General features: G+C 46.1%; 1 protein-coding gene across 1 annotated transcript; it reads left to right on the plus strand.

Annotated features, from left to right (window-relative positions):
- Nucleotides 1-470: 470 nt before the first annotated feature.
- ints2 (integrator complex subunit 2) lies at nucleotides 471-16,876 on the plus strand. Its single transcript, XM_083685460.1, has 25 exons — nucleotides 471-850; nucleotides 1,456-1,770; nucleotides 2,016-2,154; nucleotides 2,254-2,356; nucleotides 2,577-2,690; nucleotides 4,234-4,364; nucleotides 4,541-4,711; nucleotides 4,820-5,040; nucleotides 6,172-6,297; nucleotides 6,538-6,609; nucleotides 7,388-7,502; nucleotides 7,890-7,958; nucleotides 8,068-8,202; nucleotides 8,534-8,710; nucleotides 9,251-9,359; nucleotides 9,954-10,058; nucleotides 10,256-10,420; nucleotides 11,526-11,727; nucleotides 12,812-12,937; nucleotides 13,200-13,401; nucleotides 13,529-13,807; nucleotides 14,465-14,572; nucleotides 14,722-14,827; nucleotides 15,188-15,364; nucleotides 15,483-16,876. The coding sequence occupies exons 2-25, from the start codon at nucleotides 1,478-1,480 to the stop codon at nucleotides 15,659-15,661; spliced, it is 3,624 nt and encodes a 1,207-aa protein (XP_083541586.1). The 5' UTR covers nucleotides 471-850; nucleotides 1,456-1,477; the 3' UTR covers nucleotides 15,662-16,876.
- The last annotated feature ends 2,613 nt before the right edge of the window (nucleotides 16,877-19,489 follow it).

Genomic DNA, 19,489 nt, shown 5'->3' on the forward strand with positions numbered 1-19,489 from the left:
ACGGGTATACCATGGAATAGAAGTGCAACATACATCATTTTATTTTAGCCAAGCACACACATCTGATTCTACAACTATAGACTTCAATTCGTATACAACTAATCAGGTGTGCAAGCGTGGGCTGGAACAAAATCCCGCACAACCTGTTCGTGTCCAACCAGGGTGGAAGACCGATCAGTTATGTGACTGACCAAAAGAGGTCTCAGTGAGAATTATTGACATTAACTTTAAATGTATTATTGGCTATTTAAACACTAACAAGCTACCGCTACAGTACCTACATTTTTTTAATTAAATGATTATCTAACTACATGTATTAATGAGTTATTTGTAAGCCAGAAAGTACATAATCATCGTATGTGATTGTGTCCCTTATTGAATCAATTCCCATTCATTCTTGCCTTGCCTTTGTTTATCTGTCAGTGAAGGAGCCGTAGCATCATCGGAGCAAAATGCCTAGAATCTGAGCACAGTGCACGCGGAGCTTGTACTAGCAACTTCCACTCTGTGAGCTAGCTGTGGTGGCTAAACGAGCTGCTAACACCTTCCCTGTATAGTCCGATATTTATATTGTCTTACGACTGTAATCACAAAGAGACATAATTTAGACATTATTGTGATTACATGTAGAATAATCAGTACATATCGTTATACTCTGTAAATAGACATTTTCGGTAGAATGGGGCTATCAGAGCCTGCGAGCTAGCAGGTTAGCTTCAGCGGAAAAGACAGCGAATGCATGCAAGTCACACTGGCAGGTTGGAGTAGCAAGCTAAGCAAGTCCGAGGTCTGAAGGCCTAAGTAGCTACCGTTTCCTATTGAAACATCTCAAAAGACCATCTGCAGTAAGGTAAGTGTAATGTTTCCGCCGAAGATGACATATGATTTAGCTAGCTATATTCAGAAGATAGGATATTAGTTGTAGGAACTAAAGTTACAGACTATAACCAGCGATAGACTTGCTAGTTAGCTAGCTAGCCAGTCTGAGCTAATATTGGCCAGCTTGCTAGCTAGCATGGCATGTCACACAACACAACAGTGTGTTAATTTGTTAGCTAAACCCATTCCTCATGAACCCAGGGACTTCTTGTTGAATGAAGTCAGCATATAGCTAATTTAGTTACTGTTACATCGTAACAGTAACTAAATCTGGCTACTTTGCAAGTAGCTAAGTAGTCATCAGCCTGATGGCTTGGTAGCAAAACCTCAGGTTGGAAATAAACAATTTCAGGGCTTATGACTAGCTTTTGGGAAGCTTTTGAGTTCAACCCTTAGCTGTTTCTGTCCCTGGCTTCCAACCCTATTGGGGTTGCCAGAGTTTTGCAACAAATTGCCAGAGTTTTGCAACAAGCAAATACCTACACTATGATTCTCTGATCAGACTCTGCAGCAACAGAATTGCTCGGCTTTCAACTTAGTTAGGGGGACAACTGACAACTCTACTGTCTCTTTCAGGTTTGAATCCAGACTACTAAAGATGTCAGAGAGTGCAGGGCTGCAGTTTGTCAGCCCCTATGCCTTTGAGGCCATGCAGAAAGTGGATGTGGTGAGACTGGCTGCCCTGAGTGACCCAGAGCTCAGGCTGCTTCTGCCATGCCTTGTGCGAATGGCTCTGTGTGCCCCAGCCGACCAGAGCGAAGCCTGGGCTCAGGACAAGAAGCTCATCCTCCGGCTGCTCTCTGGGGTGGAGGCTGTGAACTCCATCGTAGCGCTCCTGTCTGTTGATTTCCACGCTCTGGAGCAGGATGCCAGGAAGGAGCAGCAGCTCAGGTAAGCTCATTAAAGAAACCTGCACACTCTGAGACTGTAAATAAGGCTAACTCATTAGTGATCTACACCGTCTACTTATAAATACTCAACTCAGAGACACTGATTCAACGTAGCTTTTTAGACCAAGTAACACAACTTTATCTTTTAGCTTTTTTGTAAGGACACCGTCTTGCCATTTCTCCTAAAGATTTAAGTTAGTATTGAGTTTGATAGGTAGAGGTTGACAGTTGTGTTCTCCCTGGCAGACACAAGGCTGGAGGTTCTAATGGGGAGAGCATTCTGGTGTCTCAGCTGCAGCATGGCCTGACCCTGGAGTTTGAGCACAGTGACCCCCTCAGGAGACTCAGGCTGGCCCTCAGTGAACTGCTGGCCATAATGAACAAGGTAACACCCTGTCGTGCATAGTGCTTGCTTTTATCTTTGTGAGCACCCAGATTGAATTTGAGATCATTTAATTGACACGTCTTGCCGTATGCCTTTCAGGTTGCTGACTCCAATGGAGAGTTTTTCTTGAAGTCCTCAGAGCTCTTTGAGAGCCCTGTCTACTTGGAGGAGGTTGCCGATGTTCTCTGTATCCTACAAGCAGGTACACACATTGCTACAGAAAATACCTCAATACACGAAAATGTAACATCTTATCCAGTTTTCAATTGTCCTCTGAAACCTAATTGAGAGTACGTTTTAGAGACACAACTGTTTCTTGGATTTGTAAGTGACAATAGATGACTAAAGTTTCGCAACATGGAAGGCTATTTTGATGATGCAGCTCTCTACAATATAATGGTGTTTTCCCCCCTTTTCCTCAGAGCTGCCCTCATTGCTGCCCATCATAGACGTGGCAGAAGCTTTGCTGCATGTGCGCAATGGGGACTGGTTCCTGTGCCTACTGGTTGCCAACGTCCCTGACAGCTTCAATGAAGGTAGAGTTCCACATGTTTGGGCTGTTACAAAGTGTTGCCCAAACATTTCTTATTATGCCCAGTACACTCTCTCAGCCATACCGCCAAATCGTGTTGTTCTCATGCCTCTTTTGGAGGGTTAGGGTTAGAACGTGCTCGTGATTTCATTGGATGTTACATTCCAAGAACCCTCCCTTACATGCCCATAGAAGCTTGTTGTTATATGCGTCGTCTTGACTCTTTTCCGACCAGGCAGACTATTTTGCCAGAACTGTGCTCTATACACAAAATCTAGCTGATGAAGGCATTAGGTAAGTTATTTAAATGGTCTGACGTGTGGCGAGGCATCACTCATTTCAAACGGGTTTCCACCCCTTTGTAGATACTTTCTGCAACAGTTTTCTCCTGGCTTTCAGGACTAGGAAAGCCTGGCCTCAAGAAGGTTATGCCAGTGCTAATACAAAATTGTAAATGAACTGCTCCTATTGAGCTGTACATGTGCTTGGTAAGCTGATCCTGTAGAGGGAATGAATATACTTAATCTAATGGAAGAATCTATGTTTGTAATTGTAATTCCAGGCAGAGTATTATTGATTTGCTATTTCATGTTTTTACAACCCAATTAGATATTCCCCCTATAATTCTAACCATCGTTCTGCCCCAGAAGTAAATATATTCTTCTGTAATAGATAGATGAATATGATTCTCTTGCTGGTAGGGAGAGAGTGTGGTCCCTGCTTTGAAAGACACATTATGAGCAAATGGAATGCTTGCTGCCTCTGGTGCCTCCTTATCACTGTGAGGTCAGAGCTGAGTCAATAGCTTATTTGCGTGAAGCTTGAGGAGGAAGCAGCATGCAGCACTACATAGCACTGAACATTAGTAAATCCTCATGGCTTGTTATTGGAATGGCTTATTTTATTGAAGCTGAGGGAAATCAATCAATTTAAGGGTGAAATGGTGGGAATAGGCCAGTCTAGAGGCATCAAATGTGATCGCGTCTAACATGAACTGGTAACTAACTCACTTGCCTCTTTATGGCACATGCAATTCCCCATAAGTAGCGGAGATGGAAGCTACAGTAATATAATTGCATGTCATAGTCTCAGCCGACCATAAACCGACCATTTTGCCTTTTAAACTGTCAACTGCAGTGAAGAACAGGCAATATGAGATGTGGCTTCTAAAATGCAGGCTTTTGATAGCTGTTAAATCTTATTTACAGCCAAATAAATGAATTATCTTTCTACGTTTCAGTGAATTTATCTAAGCACTTGGTCGACTATGATATTGGTAACCTAATGTACTGACATGTAAGGTGAAACAATCAAAGAGAAGGAAAGCCTCTGGCCTCTGGATAACACAAGTATTGATAGTAATGAAGTAAAATCCCCAAATTGTACAAGTACATTTCCCACAAAATGTTAAATATCTTCAACCACATCCCATTATTTCTCAACAGATTATTTGTGAGAAATTTGATTTGGCTTTGTTAAGGTTCTGACAACACAATTTTCACTAATGATTATTCGTTAGATGTATTTTAATGGCATCTTTCTTTCAGTTTGCAGGGGTCTCATAAAGAACGGCGAACGTCAAGATGAGGAGAGCATGGGTGGGCGACGCAGGACAGAAGCCCTGAGGCAGCTGTGTCAGATGAACCCCTCTCAGGCCCTCAACATCAGAGCCATGGTGGTCAGTCCGTCTACCTTACTTTACCACTCCTCCCAGCCAGGCAAAACCACACAAACACTAGTAATGTGGTGAGTCAGTCAACCCCACCAGGGAGGCGATCACCACTAACACTGTGTCCTACTGTTGGCTCACTTTGTTAACCAGCCATTTTCTCTCTCCCCTGTGCATTTCCCCAGGTGGAGGAGTGTCACCTGCCTGGTCTGGGTGTAGCTCTGACTCTGGACTATAAGCCTGACACAGCTGATGATGCTGTCAGCCCATTGGTGTCCTATGTCAGCGGCCTGCTGCTGGGCACCAACGGCAAAGTTCGCACCTGGTTCAGCATGTTCATCCGCAACGGCCAACAGGTAAGATCACCGCCTCCAATGAGATTCTCACACACCTACGTCTCCTGCACAGAGACACTCATATTCACTTCTGTCTCACACACTCACTCCCTCCTTCTCTGTCCCTAGCGTAAGCGTGAGAGCAGCTCAGTGCTGTGGCAGATGCGCAGGCAGCTACTATTGGAGCTGGTGGCCATCTTGCCTCGCTCACGCAGCACCCACGTGCCCAACGACAGCGAGAGCGACACGGAGAGCAGCTCTGGGTACTCAGGACTGAGAGAGGAGCACGTGGTTAAGGCCAGTGCACTGCTCAGGCTCTACTGTGCACTCATGGGCATCGCAGGCCTCAGGTAAGAGAGACCGTGTGTCTGATTATGTTCAGTGTGTGTTTAGTGATGAGGTGTTGTGCGTGCACCAGTGTTAATTTCGTCAATGAAGTTAATTGCGAAAATAACACCTATTGATGATATGATAACTGACTAGATAAAACTATTAACTAAACGAAAATATTGTTTTCATTTTGGTTGACTAAAACGTGACAAGATGACTAAGATCGGACTAAATTGACGAGTTTGTGGAGAGATGGAGGCGTTTTTGCTTGATCCAATCAAAAGCATGCATGACATTAGCATTAGAATTGTAAGACTTTCTCGTTGCAATGTTGTTGTTGGTGGAAAATGAATACCATGCCCAGGTCATTTGCAAGTCATGACCACCCCATCTCTGCCCGGCAAACTGGAGAAAACTAATCATTGATGCAAACAGGCGTGCGCTTGCTACTGTACCGGCAGAAAATGCATGTTGAATGCAACATGAGAAGAAAGCTTTTGCACCCAAGGACCTATAGAATAGAATCTAAAGACTGTTAGTGAATCTTCTGGTTTGACAGGGGAGATTGGTTTGAGCAATGCGCTGCACAGAATCACTGATCTACAAATCACCTGCGGTGAAGAAATAAGCACCGATTTTCAGCGAACCTGCGCAGCGCCTTGCTGAGGCTGATCCTCTCAAACGCAGAGCTTGTTTATGCATGCATGCATGATTAGGCCTACTGCCATTTATCTGCAATGCCGCTTATGTATCTGTTTTATCTGCTCCAGAGTAATGAGTTGTTCTGCTAATTTGGGTGTTGAAAGAGAATAATGTGATAAAGTGATATGTTAGTAAGACATCTGTTTGCGCATGGAAACAGTGATTTATGTTGACTATGGGTTAATGAGGCAATACGAATGTAATGTGACTAAAATGAAATGACATTAAGTCGACTAAAACAGTTTTCATAGTTGTCGTCATTTTGACAATAACCACAGTAGACTAAATCAGAATTCAAAAGACAAAAATATGACTTAGACTAAATCTAAAAAAGGGTGACAAAATTAACACTGGCTCAGGTGCGAATGTGTGTGTGTGAGGTGCCTGTGTGTGTTTATGTGAGATCCTGGTGGTCACTGCCTTGAAATAATAGATCTCTGTCCCCTCAGGCCCACCGATGAGGAGGCTGAGCAGCTCCTCCAGCTGATGACCAGCAGACCCCCGGCCACTCCTGCTGGGGTGCGCTTCGTCTCCCTGTCCTTCTGCAAACTGCTGGCCTTCCCCACCCTCGTCAGGTAGGGCAGGAGCCTCTTCTCTCCGCTAACCTCAGACACCACTAGAGAAGTCCCACTCTATCCCCCTCTAAACAGATGGCAGGCAGATTTCAGCTCGTCTCTCAGCCCCATTCAAGCAGCAGGTGGTCTCATGGGTTGTTTTCCTGCCATAGCGCTGATCAGTGTCTTTGTGTATCTGAGTGTATGATATTGTGTTGTAAGTGAATGAGCTCTCCTCCCTGTGTGTGCATGTCTCACCAGCACCCCGGAGCAGGAGCAGCTGATGGTGATGTGGCTCAGCTGGATGATCAAAGAGGAGGAGTACTTTGAGAGGTGATGATTGCCTGTCCTTATTATTGCCATATAATGATGGAAATTGTACTAGTATTCTAATAATCGCTGATGTTATCATCTAGAACTGAGGAATTGTAGAATATTTTATATTTACCCCATACTATGACCGTTGTACAACTGATGAAAATAAAATATAACCGTCAGTGCTGGACATTTCAGGCGTGAAGGAGTCGCTCCTTGTTTGGTCTGTAGTGATTGTCCTCCAGTTAACTGGACACAGTGTTTTAATGCTGCCTGACAAAGCAGGAGTGCACAGAGTGTGTTCATAGCCCAGTTTCCACTTTGTGCTTCCTGTATCGTCGTCTCTCATAGGGGGAGGCTGGGGCGATACAGCGCTCCTCTCCAAACAAACAGAGCAGTGACGCAGGGCTGAGGGGGCTGGAGAGGGGGGGGGGGGGGTTTAAACCCGGGAGGCTCTGACAGGCTTTTTTAAATTTAATAAGGCCTTCATCGACTGTGATTTATCACTGCAGCAGCCCAGCTCCCCTTGTCCCCGTGTGTGCGTGTGAGAGTGTGTGTCTGTGTGGGGTGCAACGATGCTCCATAAATCTGGGGCTGTGGGCCCATCAGTGGGGAGGTAAATGAGTGTTGGCGGAGGCCGTGAAGGGGACACTGGGCCACAGGAGGAGGGGGTGGGTAATATGGCTGGCATAATCAGTTTATTAAAGTGCCATCCTCTAAGATGCATTGTAAGCTGGTGTTTTAAATCTCTCTCTCTCCTCTTGTCTCTTGTGCCCCCCCCTCCAATCTCATACAGTGCTGCGGGCGTATCCGCTTCCTTTGGAGAGATGCTATTACTGGTTGCCATGTATTTCCATAGCAACCAGCTCAGCGCCATCATCGAGCTGGTCTGCTCCACTTTGGGGATGAAGGTAAGGTGGAGGGAGGCAGGGATCAATACCTCAGTCTGGCTGGCCAGCGGCTGTAGTCACTCCTCTGCTGCTATGCAGGAGCCATACACCACCCGCCAACACACTCAGCCAGTTCTGTCGAGTTACATTTTGTTACGGTGTATTTTTCATTTAAAGAGGTGATTTGATTAAGGGCCTACTTTTTTTTCAGCCCTTGGCTGTGTTTCAATGTTGTCATGAAATGTCTTTTATCAAATATGAAAAGAGGGGACTTAAAAAAAAAAGCCTGTTTTTTTTTTTCCCTCAGGATGTTGATAGCTTGTTTCTGCAGTAAAAGCGCCTCCTCAAGATATCATTGCTGATCTCTCTCCATCTGTCTGTAAATGGCATCTTTCTCCCCCCTTCCAGATTGCCATTAAGCCCAGCTCTCTGAGCAAAATGAAGACCATCTTCACCCAGGAGATCTTCACTGAGCAGGTACACCGGCCTTTGTCCTTAGTTGGGAATAAGTCGATATTTCAATGTAATTCCGCGTTTCCTCTTTGTGCTTTATTGGCCGGTTGTGTTGATATGATCTGTGCTTCAGGTGGTCACAGCCCACGCGGTGAGGGTGGCCGTCACCAACAACCTGAGTGGCAACATCACGGGCTTCCTGCCCATCCACTGCATCCAGCAGCTGCTCCGCAGCAGGGCCTTCACCAAACACAAGGTCTCCATCAAGGTAAGCCGCTCCACATTCTATGGTAGTTTCCCTATTTTATAGTCCTAATGCCCAGTGCCTTCCATGTTCATGGCTCCATCTACTGGCTATTCACAGTGAACCAGGCTTAATGGTGATCACTATTGTGAATTCCATAAAGTGAGATAGCTACAGTATGGGTTGTTTTGCACACTCTCTGAGCACAGATAATTGATTGAAGATCTAAAGCAACTGCTGAGGGGGATTTGTCTCCCAGTGCCTGAAGTACCCCCCCAAACAAAGGCAGACAAAGACGGATGTTTCTCCATGAATGTGCTAAAACCACTGATTGTCCATGTTGTTGTTGTTGTAGGACTGGATCTACAGACAGCTGTGTGAGACGTCCACCCCTCTACACACCCAGCTGCTGCCCCTCATAGACGTCTACATCAACTCCATTCTCACCCCGGCCTCCAAGGCTAACCCCGAGGCCACCAACCAGCCTATCACTGAACAGGAGATTGTTAATGTCTTCCAGGAATCAGCAGGGGTGAGTGGGCTTGTTAACGGCAAAATGCCTCATACAATTGATTGATTTGGTGTTGATGCATGTATTTTCAGTGTCTAATAAGTGTGTGTGGGGCGGGGTCAATAGTGCAATAAGGGTAATGAAGTATACAGCATGAATGGTCTGCTACTAAAAAAATTATTATTACAATTAAATTGCTGAAAGGTGGGAATTGGTAAGTTAGTGATATAAAACCACCATGAAAAAAGTCAAAGGTCAAATGAGGGAGAGTGGGTCTGTTTCAACTAATCTATCCATTCCTTATGTTCAGGGGTCATTCAGAGTAAATTGCTTTTAATGTCATTATGGTCTCTCAGTCTATTCCGCTGTCTACAGCAGCTGGAGTAATGAAACACACTATGTTATACATCAGCAATGCTGTGCTCCATCCACTTCACCCACTTATTCCGCCTTGGTTGTCCTGCGAGAGAGCTATTTGTTGTCAGCCTGTACATAATACACCCTGCAGTTCAGCTGTGACCAGTCCCTGACCTCTTCTGGTCACCCTCTCTTCTGTGGCAGGTAGAGGGCGGGCGAGGACGCTCCAGATACAGCATCACCACACAGCTCCTCATCCTCTACTACATCCTGTCCTATGAGGAGGCTCTCCTGGCCAGCACAAAGACCCTGGGTAATGTAGTATGTACTGTACACCACCACAATCAGCCCCATTCACACACACTACTTGCTCTGCCACTCTGTTGGTTGTTTCTGCCCCCTCTTCTTCCTCCTCCTCCTCCTCTTAGGCTCCCTTTGTCTTGTCCTCCATTGAGGAAGGTATGTCGTGTTTGAGACAGTGTCAGAGGGGCAGAGAAAGACAGGTTTTGTCCTCTGTTAAGCGGTTGGACAACTCTCTGTTGCTGCGGGTGATTCACCCACATCAACTATTGGGTTTTTCTCAGTCCTCCATTCATTGTCAGTGGAACAGTGTGGTGTGTGGAGGTGTGTTGGCTACCTAGGACGGCTGTAGGTTACTGCAGAGCACAGTCAGTGTTTTCTGGAATGATAAGAGGTCCTCCTGTCCTTCATTAGTCCTCATTTACATAGGTGTTTATGCATATCCTCTCCGGTCTCTCCTTAATTGCTGTGTTTATTTAAGTGCTCACCAGTGTTAATGACCCCTATGTCAAGGAAAAATGGCCAGGGCTCTGGAAGCACTCGCACAGGGCTCATAACAGATGAAACCACTCTCTCCCATCCTGATCTGAGTCCTGTCTCTCCTCAGCCCTGATGCAGAGGAAGCCCAAGTCCTACTCTGCCACCCTCATGGACCAGATCCCCATCAAGTACCTCATCACCCAGGCCCAGGGACTACAGCAAGAGCTGGGAGGTGAGACTCTGGGCTTGGCTTGCTCAGCCTCGCTAACTAGAATAACATGCATGTGTGTCCAGGTCATCATCATGCGTTTATACATTCAAGATCAACTGCAGCTGTAACTGTCATTTATTACCTTATTATACCTCATCATTGGACAGACCAGATGTGCCCCGTTTGTCTCACTGTGAACCACCTTGGCCTCTCCTCAGGCCTGCACTCTGCCCTGCTGCGTCTCCTGGCCACCAACTACCCCCACCTGTGCATGGTGGAGGACTGGGTGTGTGAGGAGGAGGTGACGGGCACCCTGCCCCTGCTCAGGAGGATGCTCCTCACCAGCAACACCTGCAGATACTCCCAGAAACAGCTCCACGAGGGTGAGGGGAGGGGGGAGGAGGGGGGAGGGGAGGAGGGGGGAGATGAGACAGAGAGGGGGGTTGGGGAGTGAGGAAAGCAGATGGGGGGGGGGGGGGGGGGGCGATAGGGAGTTGAGAGTTAATGGGGAATGGGGAGTTAACAGCTGATGGGAATTAGGTAAAGGGAATCAGCCTGTGGCGAGAGGCAAGGGAAGAGTCTGATGTGTGGAATTGGGAATGGCTGGTTCTAGAGTTAGAGAGGTAACATACACACAAGGTCGTTCTGTATAACAAGAGATCCAGAGCTTTAGCCGGGCTGTTCCACTCCACTGCACTGGTCCCTATGTAAAGTCAGTCTGCTATAATCCTGCAGGGCTCCAGTGTCTGGGGGATTAGGCTGCTATTACCCTCTAATTGTGCGATAGAGCCCCTGATAGAACGGGACTAAACACGTTCTCTCTGTCTGTGAATCAGCCCTACGCTCCCAGGCACAGCTAATCTAATCTGTAAAACTACATTATGGAAATCTAGACATGATTTAATCCAACATTCTCTGCTGAATATAAAAGAGAGACATGTTCTTTGTAAAATCAAAATGAAAATTGTAACCTGGAGCTTTTTTGGCCTGCTTATGTAAGTGATTTAAATTGTGTGCAGTGCCACTGAGATGAATAGCTGTTTATAGAAAGGGAGAAAGGCCCAGGGGCGACCGTCTCCTGGATTACAGTGGACACGGAGAGAGAGAGAGGCTTCTACGTTACAGAGGCTTGTCGGAGGGATGCTAGCAGTGCTTTTGTCCCTGTGATATTAAACAGTTATCTGTTGTTGTGGAGCTTGATCTTTTAAATGTATGACTCAGCCCCAGTGTGAGAGGAGAGAGGATTGTGGACTCTCTCCCATCCTCTCCCTCCGTGTTCTCTCTACAACCCGTGGTTTCCACTCCCTTTATGCACACTGATCTGAAATAACTGGACAGGTGAAAGCAAGCCCCTCTGATATTGTCTCCATATCAAAAAAAGGAAAGAGGGCATTGTGTTACCTTTTGTGTATGAAATGTGCTTGATTTGATTTGACTACTAAGACTGTACTCCCTGTGCTCTCCCCCTTCTTTTCTCTCTCTCTCCAGCCTTCCAGAAGGTTCCATCCAGTGGGCCCAGACTCATGCGGATCCTGGAGCACCTGACCCTGCTGGCGGCTGGTGACCTGATCCCTTATGCAGAGCCCCTGACGGCCAGCATGGGCCTGCTGCTGGAGCCAGGGGTCCCCCGCCGCATCCCCCAGTCTCTCAACAAGCTGTGGATGGTGCTCAACACCGTCATGCCCCGCAGGTCAGCACACAGCAGGTTCATTTGATCCACTGTTGCTTCACTAGTGTTTCACCTAGATTCATTTTCTTAGGCCCTGAAAGAAACATTCAGGGTCTTTTCAATTCAAACCAATCGTTGTCATATTCCTTAAGGTTTTAGGCAGGGGACAGCTAGGCTGGGGGCCCACCCCCCCACTACGTAATGGTAGGGGAAACACTACTGTACTGTTTGCCTGCAGCCTCTCTGTTCAGCAGCCCTAATAGGAATGGTTCAGAGGTACTGGGTCAGGTCATGATAGGAGAGTGACCCCCACTGACCTCAAGGTTCCCAGGAGCATAACAACAACAAAAAAAGCCAACACCAGAACAGGCGTCCGATCGATCTCTCACACACACACAACACACAGAGAGAGAGAGAGAGAGAGCTCTGTCAGAAGGACAGCTCAGGGCAGGATAAGGGTGCACACTCCAGGGGGGAAGTGTAATGGATTGTTGCCTCCTCCCCCACTCCTGGTATTGAATGGTGCGGTGGCCCAAGGGGAGAAAGGAGTGATGAATCTGGGAGCAGTGCCTGTGTGTCGGCCTCTCAGAAACCCATTGATTAATGTCAGCAGTCTGCAGGAGGGAACACAGCTCTGGGTGGAAACTGGTGCTTACAGCTGATTCTGTCTCAAAGTAGAGATTGTGGCTTGATTGGCACCTTTTTGTGTAAAATACAAATTGAGCAGGTATAATAAGCACAAAATAGCATTGCAATATATATCTAGTAACAACTCATCAAATATAGACCCTTTATACTAGCCGCAGGTGACATTGTGACTTACCTTCTTAAACCTGTTTGCACCTGCCAGGTGGCATTTAATCCAATGGAACTGAATAAGAAAAAAAACTTTGTATAAACCCTTTAGGACCCTCCATCGCTTCCTGACGCAGGTTGATTTGAATGCATCATTCCAGCACATGCCCAGTTATGTTTGAACAGCACTGACATTATTTGACACAGGGGCTACATGTTGTTGTTGTTGTTGTTGTATGTTCCCTATGACTTGTGTAGGCCCAGTATGTACTGTATGAGGGTAGTAATGGTTCTCTGTTCCCTGTGACAGGCTGTGGGTGATGACTGTGAACGCGCTGCAGCCCTCAGTGAAGATCCTCCGCCAGCAGAGGTACAGTCAGAATGACCTGATGGTGGACCCCCTTATCGTGCTGCGCTGTGACCAGAGAGTCTACAGGTACACAGCCACCGTGCATTTAGGTGGACTTATTCTTGCATGTTATTTCTGCCATTGTTGAGGGCAGGACAACAGGATGGAATTTCAACATGTGTATTGTCAATCATATCGATCAAATGAAAATGCATTTATAAATAATGACCTTACCACAGTATTTGTCAGAGGTGTTTTCCTCTCTGCCTAGTGAAATCACTAAGTGTGTGTGTGTGTGTGTGCGCGTCTGTGTGTGTCTGTTTGTGTGCGCGTGTGTGTTTTGACCCAGGTGTCCCCCTTTGATGGACATCATCCTACACATGTTGAATGGGTACTTACTGGCCTCCAAGGCCTACCTGAACTCCCACCTGAAGGAGACAGCAGACTTTGACAGGCAGAGCCAGACCATCTCTAACCTTGGCCTGTCAGGACAGCCAGACACCCCCGAAGTCACACGAGAGGAGCTGAAGAACGCCCTGCTGTCTGCTCAGGTACAACACGCACACACACACATGCGCTTGTGTGCACACACAATCAAGGTCACAGTATGTTAAGATCATACTCAGTTTGGTTCTAAGCTCTTAACATGCTTCCTACTCTGTTTCTCTCTGATCCCAGGACAGCGCTGCGGTCCAGATCCTGTTAGAGGTGTGTCTGCCCACCTCAGAGGAGCAGCAGCCAGGGGGCGTCACTGAGAGCCTGCTGAGAAGCATGAGGGGCCCAACTGGTCCACTCAAACAGGAGAGAGAGGGCCCATGGGCGAGGAGGGCGGAGGGCGAGGGAGAGCCAGAGGGGGGGCTGCTCAGTGACCTGAGGGAGGTACAGTGTCTCATCTGCTGTCTCCTGCACCAGATGTTCATAGCTGACCCCAACATCGCCAAACTGGTGCACTTCCAGGTAACACACTCTTTGATAATGTATCATTTTGTTTTACTTGTCATTCCAAAAAGCCAGTTATAGATTCTATATTGAGCTGTGGGCGGTTTTTCTCCTGTAATAGTGAATCCTGTCAGATTCGGTGATATTGATGCTGTGCAATACGGCCCTGAAGGCTAAGATTAATGTGCTGTACAGTATTTACAGTTTAAGGTCAAAAGGACAAAACAAGGACATGAAGTGTTTGAACCCCCGCGGTGCTGTAGGCCTGTGTCAGAACAGTGAGTGGTGAGGAGGGATGAGCTGCTTGCAGCCTGAATTACTGCAGCATTCCCAAAAGTAGGAGGCTGCCATATGTTGGACTTCATCAACACAATCCTGACTCTCTGCTGCAGTAATCCAGCCTGGATCCATGCTGCTTACACAAGCTGGCGTGCATGCGTGCACACGCACTTGTCTGTGTTTATATTAAAAGACGACAGTTAAATCTCTCTCTTATCCTCTGCTCCCTTTTTTTTTTTTTAAATCCCTATTTCTTCTCTTTTGCCTCTTTTTAAAATTTCCGCTTGTTTCCCTCCTTCCATTTCTCCTTTCCTGTCATACCTTGCCTCTCTTCTTACCTCCCCTCCTTTTCCTTCTTTCTTTCCCTTCACCACCCCCCTTCTCTCCCTCTGTCAGGGTTACCCTCAAGCTCTGTTGCCCCTGACTGTGGCAGGCATCCCCTCCATCCATATCTGCCTGGACTTCATCCCAGAGCTGCTGGCCCAGCCCCAGCTGGAAAAGCAGGTGAGGCCCCCACACCCTCCTCGCCTGGAGCCACGAGCTACACTATCCCTGTGCCAATGTCTCTTCTCTCTGCTTTGGATGGGCATTAACCAGTGTGTGTGTGTGTGTGTATGTGTGTGTGTGTGTGTGTGTGTGTATTCTCCCCACAGATCTTTGCCATCCAGCTGCTATCTCACCTGTGTACCCAGTATGCCCTGCCCAAGTCCCTCAGTGTGGCTCGCCTGGCTGTCAGTGTCATGGGCACCCTGCTCACAGGTTAGCACTTAACTCCTCCACCGCCATGTTTCTCTTCTCTTTCTTTCTCTGTCTCTTTTTTTTTTTTGAGGGGGGGGGGGGTTGTTTCATTTCTCTCTCTCCTCCTCCTCCCGCCTCCCTGTTTGCCCTCACTTTCTCCCTTCCTTATCATTTCCTTCTTTATGGTGTCCCTCTTTATTGTGTCTGGCCACTCCCACTCTCTATCCTTTGATATCTTACTGCCATCTTCTGGTGGGTATCTGTTAGTGCAGCACTGTGTCATAGCTTATGTGACAGGCTTTTTTTCTACCATCTGCCAACCATGTGAAGTCTTCAGCTGCTCTTGTGACATGGATCTCTGTGTGTGTGTGTTTGTTTCAGTGCTGACCCGTGCCAAGCGTTTCTCCTTCTTCATGCCCACACTGCCATGCCTGGTGGCCTTCTGCCAGGCCTTCCCACCTCTCTATGATGATGTCGCTGCCCTGCTTGTCCAGGTGGGCCAGGTGTGTGCCTCAGACGTCGCCACCAAGGCCAGGGACATCGACCCACTCATTGCCAGTAAGTGATGAGATTGAGATTATTATGATTATTATTATGTCATTTCTGAATGGTGTATCAGTGTTGGTGTCTCTCCTGTGGTCTAACCGGCCCTGTCCTCTCCCTCCCCCTACCTCAGGACTGCAGTACCTGAAGGAGAAGCCCCAGGAATTGTTGGTATCTGGAGGGGGATCCAAACTGAGCCTGCCCCAGAGGGCAGCAGAGGAGCTGGGAGGGGCCGACCCAGACGTGCAACTGTGCTACCGCATTGAGGCCACCTTCATGGACATCATAAGCTCCAACTTGCATGGACTATAAAGACAGGCCTACAGGGCCACAGGGGAGGGAGCACTTAAAATGACATCACTCACCTAGAAGGCTATCGTCACAAATGAAACACATGTTTAATTCTAGAACGTTGTTCCCTCCAATCTGCCCTCGTTCACTCCCCGTTCACAGATCAGATAGGACTGGGTAGGTGCAGAGTTGTATATTAGAAGAATGGAGCCAATGAAGGGGTCAATTCTCTTATTGGCTAATGCTCATGGAGACTCAAATAGTTCCTTCATGCAAACCTATGGAGCATGTTGCCAGGCAGCTGTTTGTTTTGTTTGCTTTACTGGCTCGCCAGTCTGACAAATATTGCTAGCTTAGATTAAAAATTTCGAACTGTATAGATACTGCAATTTCAACCGTGAAACTTCTTGGTTATAATGAAAAGTTGTGTGGTTCCAAATGTGTGGTAGTTTAATTGTTTCACATTAAATTAGCTATGACGTTTTGGGACCAAAACTGCCCATTTTTGTCCGCCATTTTTCCCTGTCTGACATTGTTAGCCCCACGCACTTACATATTACATAAAAAAAATCTATATTGGGTAAATCAGGAAGGAATTTCAATGGCACCAATCTTCTAATATACCACTCATAGGTGTAAGCAAATGTGGTGGAGCTGTGGCTTCCAAGTCCAATCCTATCAGATCTGTGAAGGGGAGGGAACGAAGGCGGTTTGGAGGGAACAGCTTTCTGGATTTATGAATGTGATGAATTAGTATAAGGCTTTCCGATTGTCAGTCAGTATGTAAAAGCCAACCAATGTTCTGGCATAAACTGACTGTAAGTCAGTGAAATCACGTGTTTTCACTCTTGTCAGGGTCTCAGTAGGGTCCAAAGTCTCGTTCACAGCCAGCCAGTCTTTTCTGTTAAGATTTGGTCAGTTACTGACAGACTGTGCCATTTTCACCCATCAGTCAAGTCTTTCTTGGGTTGAAAGTATACTGTAAATAAAATGCATTTAGATATGAGTGTTGTTTTGTATCTGGTATGTATGTATGTATGTCACTGTTTTGTAGTAAATGAAAGATAAAATATGTTAGGTCTGTTTTCTTGACCGCTGTACAAATATATTTTCTACGCTGAATGTCTTGTTACCTTTCTCAGCGAAAAAACAAGGTATTTCAAAATATCAGATGACCTTGAATTATGTAGTATTTTTGGATTGTACGCTCATGTTTGTAATAAAACCTGAAACTTGTGAGGAGTTTCTGTGATTTTTCCATGAAAAGCATTAAGGTTTTTTCTTATTCTCAGTCAGCTGTTTCCCACTTTTTGTTGAATGAAATAATTCACCAAATGCTGAATTTATCTTTGCATGTTCCTTGTATAAAGGAAAGTGTATTCCACCGCAGTAGAACATTGAAATTCCACAGATTCCTGACAGAGGTCCAGTGATTTGGCCCCAGGCCATGGCTGAGTTTATCTTGGTGTCCCTCTGGGACCATTCTAAAGCTCCCAGCACAGGGGCCGTGCCAATCCTACTGCTGAGCCTGGAGCTGTAGAGCATCCACTAGGTTACTCTCACCACATACATCTGTCTCCATTACAATCACCCAGCATAACTGTTTGCTTAGACGTACAAGCATTTACCTATTGTAATTGTTAAAGGGCTTGATTGACTGGTTCTTAAACAGAGCTATCCCCAGCCAGAGCTCTTCAGTCAAGTGTGAGCTATATTTAAGGTAAGTCTGAGCGGTGTTATTGTTTCCAGGCGAGTGAGGTGAGCCATGATGTGTTTTGAACTATCTACATTAGGCTGACTTTGATGTAGCTATATAGTCAGAGCTGGTATATATTAGCTTTAATTCTGTCTCCTCTAACCTACTGCAAGGCCTCTCTAGCTGGCTGGCGGCTCATGCGAGGTCGCCATAGTTAAGTGGTTTGCGGTGTGGATGCCCATCACGTTCCGAGCTCAGTGACCCTGCAGGTACTCTCTGCATAATGGCGCGAACGCTGAGACACCTGTTTAACCTCAATTATGAGCAAAACTGCCAGGTATCAAAGGTAGGTCACGGAACTTTATGAGCCTCTTTGAACAGGACTGTGTTTAGTAGTGCGGCTCGACTGAAACCAAAGCAAGTACCCACACTGTAGGCTACACAGATATGAGCGAGTATCCATTATTAATGTAGCGTACCGTCAAGATCAATTCCAACCTTGGCTGTCCACGGCTTCTTAAATGAGTCGTCCGCTCATCCGCTGCGATTTCCGCTGTTTAAAGAGAGACGGATCAGTAGTAGACACTTGCTGGAATGAAAGTGATGGCTATCGAATGAAAGCCACCCCATGTTATTCAAGCATTTTAAGAGATTACTCTTAAACAATGAGTAATAGTGCTTATTGATTAAGCTTTGTGGGGGAAATTGGAGGACCTGGGCTGATACAAAAGAACACTTATGCAGTGATGCATCTCAAGATGATAGGCCTACTTCACAATAATTGATTTTCTTCTCTCATCTAAATCAATGTGTTCATCCACGGTAACATTCTATAAAGCTGCAGTTAGACTGTCTCCTTCACGATAGGATTTTTTGACTGGTATTCTCTCATTCGCCAGAGGGCACTCTTGCCACATGGTAGATATTCATCTTCCCATTTGATGAGCAGAATATGAGTTTATCAGGAACCAATAAATACTCATCCAGCTGCAAATTACTCATCCAGCTGCATCAGTGCAAATGGAGGGGGAACATATTACACCAGAATAATGTTAGGAAGCATAGAATACTAAGCAACACTGGTCGTTTTAATTTTACTGCCAGGTGTTATGACTGGACTGAAGTGAACAACCTAAGTGTGCGGTCTGGCCTTATCACAAGCACCCTGGAACATTTCAGCTGGTTCATCCCACAAGAGGTTGTGTGGTAAACATCTCTATAAAACTTGGTCCCTAGTGACTTTTTCAGGGTTCATCTTAACAGCTTGCTCAGGAGTCTCTTTCTACATAATTTCACCTAAGAGTCATGAAGCAGCTGTAGACTATGGATGTTCTAATGTCTCATATAGCTTTTTAACACTGACTGCATACACTGTTGTGTACACATACAAAAACAACAGAATGTGTTTATTTAGCTGGAGCCAAGTCATCTGAGGGTTTACTGAGCTGCAGCTTAATTTTGAGCTGGAGTCTGAGTGAAGTCTCCTCTTCCTCTCTATTGTGGGTGCAGTTGTAAGGCGCTCTGTGGCAGTATGAGTTTATTGTGCTGTAACTCACTGATGCTGAGAGAGATGCCTCAGGCAAGCGGGGGTGAAATCACAGAGCTGTTTTGTTTTCACTGGGAGCGCTTGTGTGTTTACAACACCTTGCACACCTTGCACACAAATCTTTGCTCCTTTTTCCCCCTGCAAACATCAGTTTTATCTGCAATGCAGAGAGAAACGTTTTGGCTAACTCAGGGAGAGCTGAGTGATTACCAATTACTCAATTACATATGTCAATGTCTGATAAGGGTAACAGACTATTTACTAATTTGATACAGGTATTAAATTAGCCAAATATGTGGTAAAATGACTTTGGAGCCACAGTGAGTGGGAAGTGAGTTTTCAATATTGCATATCAGTGGAGCTGTTTGACCTTTTACTGGAAAAGTGTGCTGCCTGCTACTGCCTCCTCCTCCTCCTTACTGTTCTTCACAGCAATCACAGCTACCCAGGAAACGTCCTGATGATTACATCTAAATACAGCTGAGATCACACTTGTGCTTTGATTTGATGATTTGACACCTGTTTAATGCTCCATGTAGCATGTAGACCTTCTTTCCAAAATATTACATCGACTGCCTACTTTCCATATGGTATTGGCTGATGCAAA

The sequence above is a fragment of the Argentina silus genome (assembly GCF_951799395.1).
Source record: "Argentina silus genome assembly, chromosome: 2".
Lineage (NCBI taxonomy): Eukaryota > Metazoa > Chordata > Actinopteri > Argentiniformes > Argentinidae > Argentina > Argentina silus.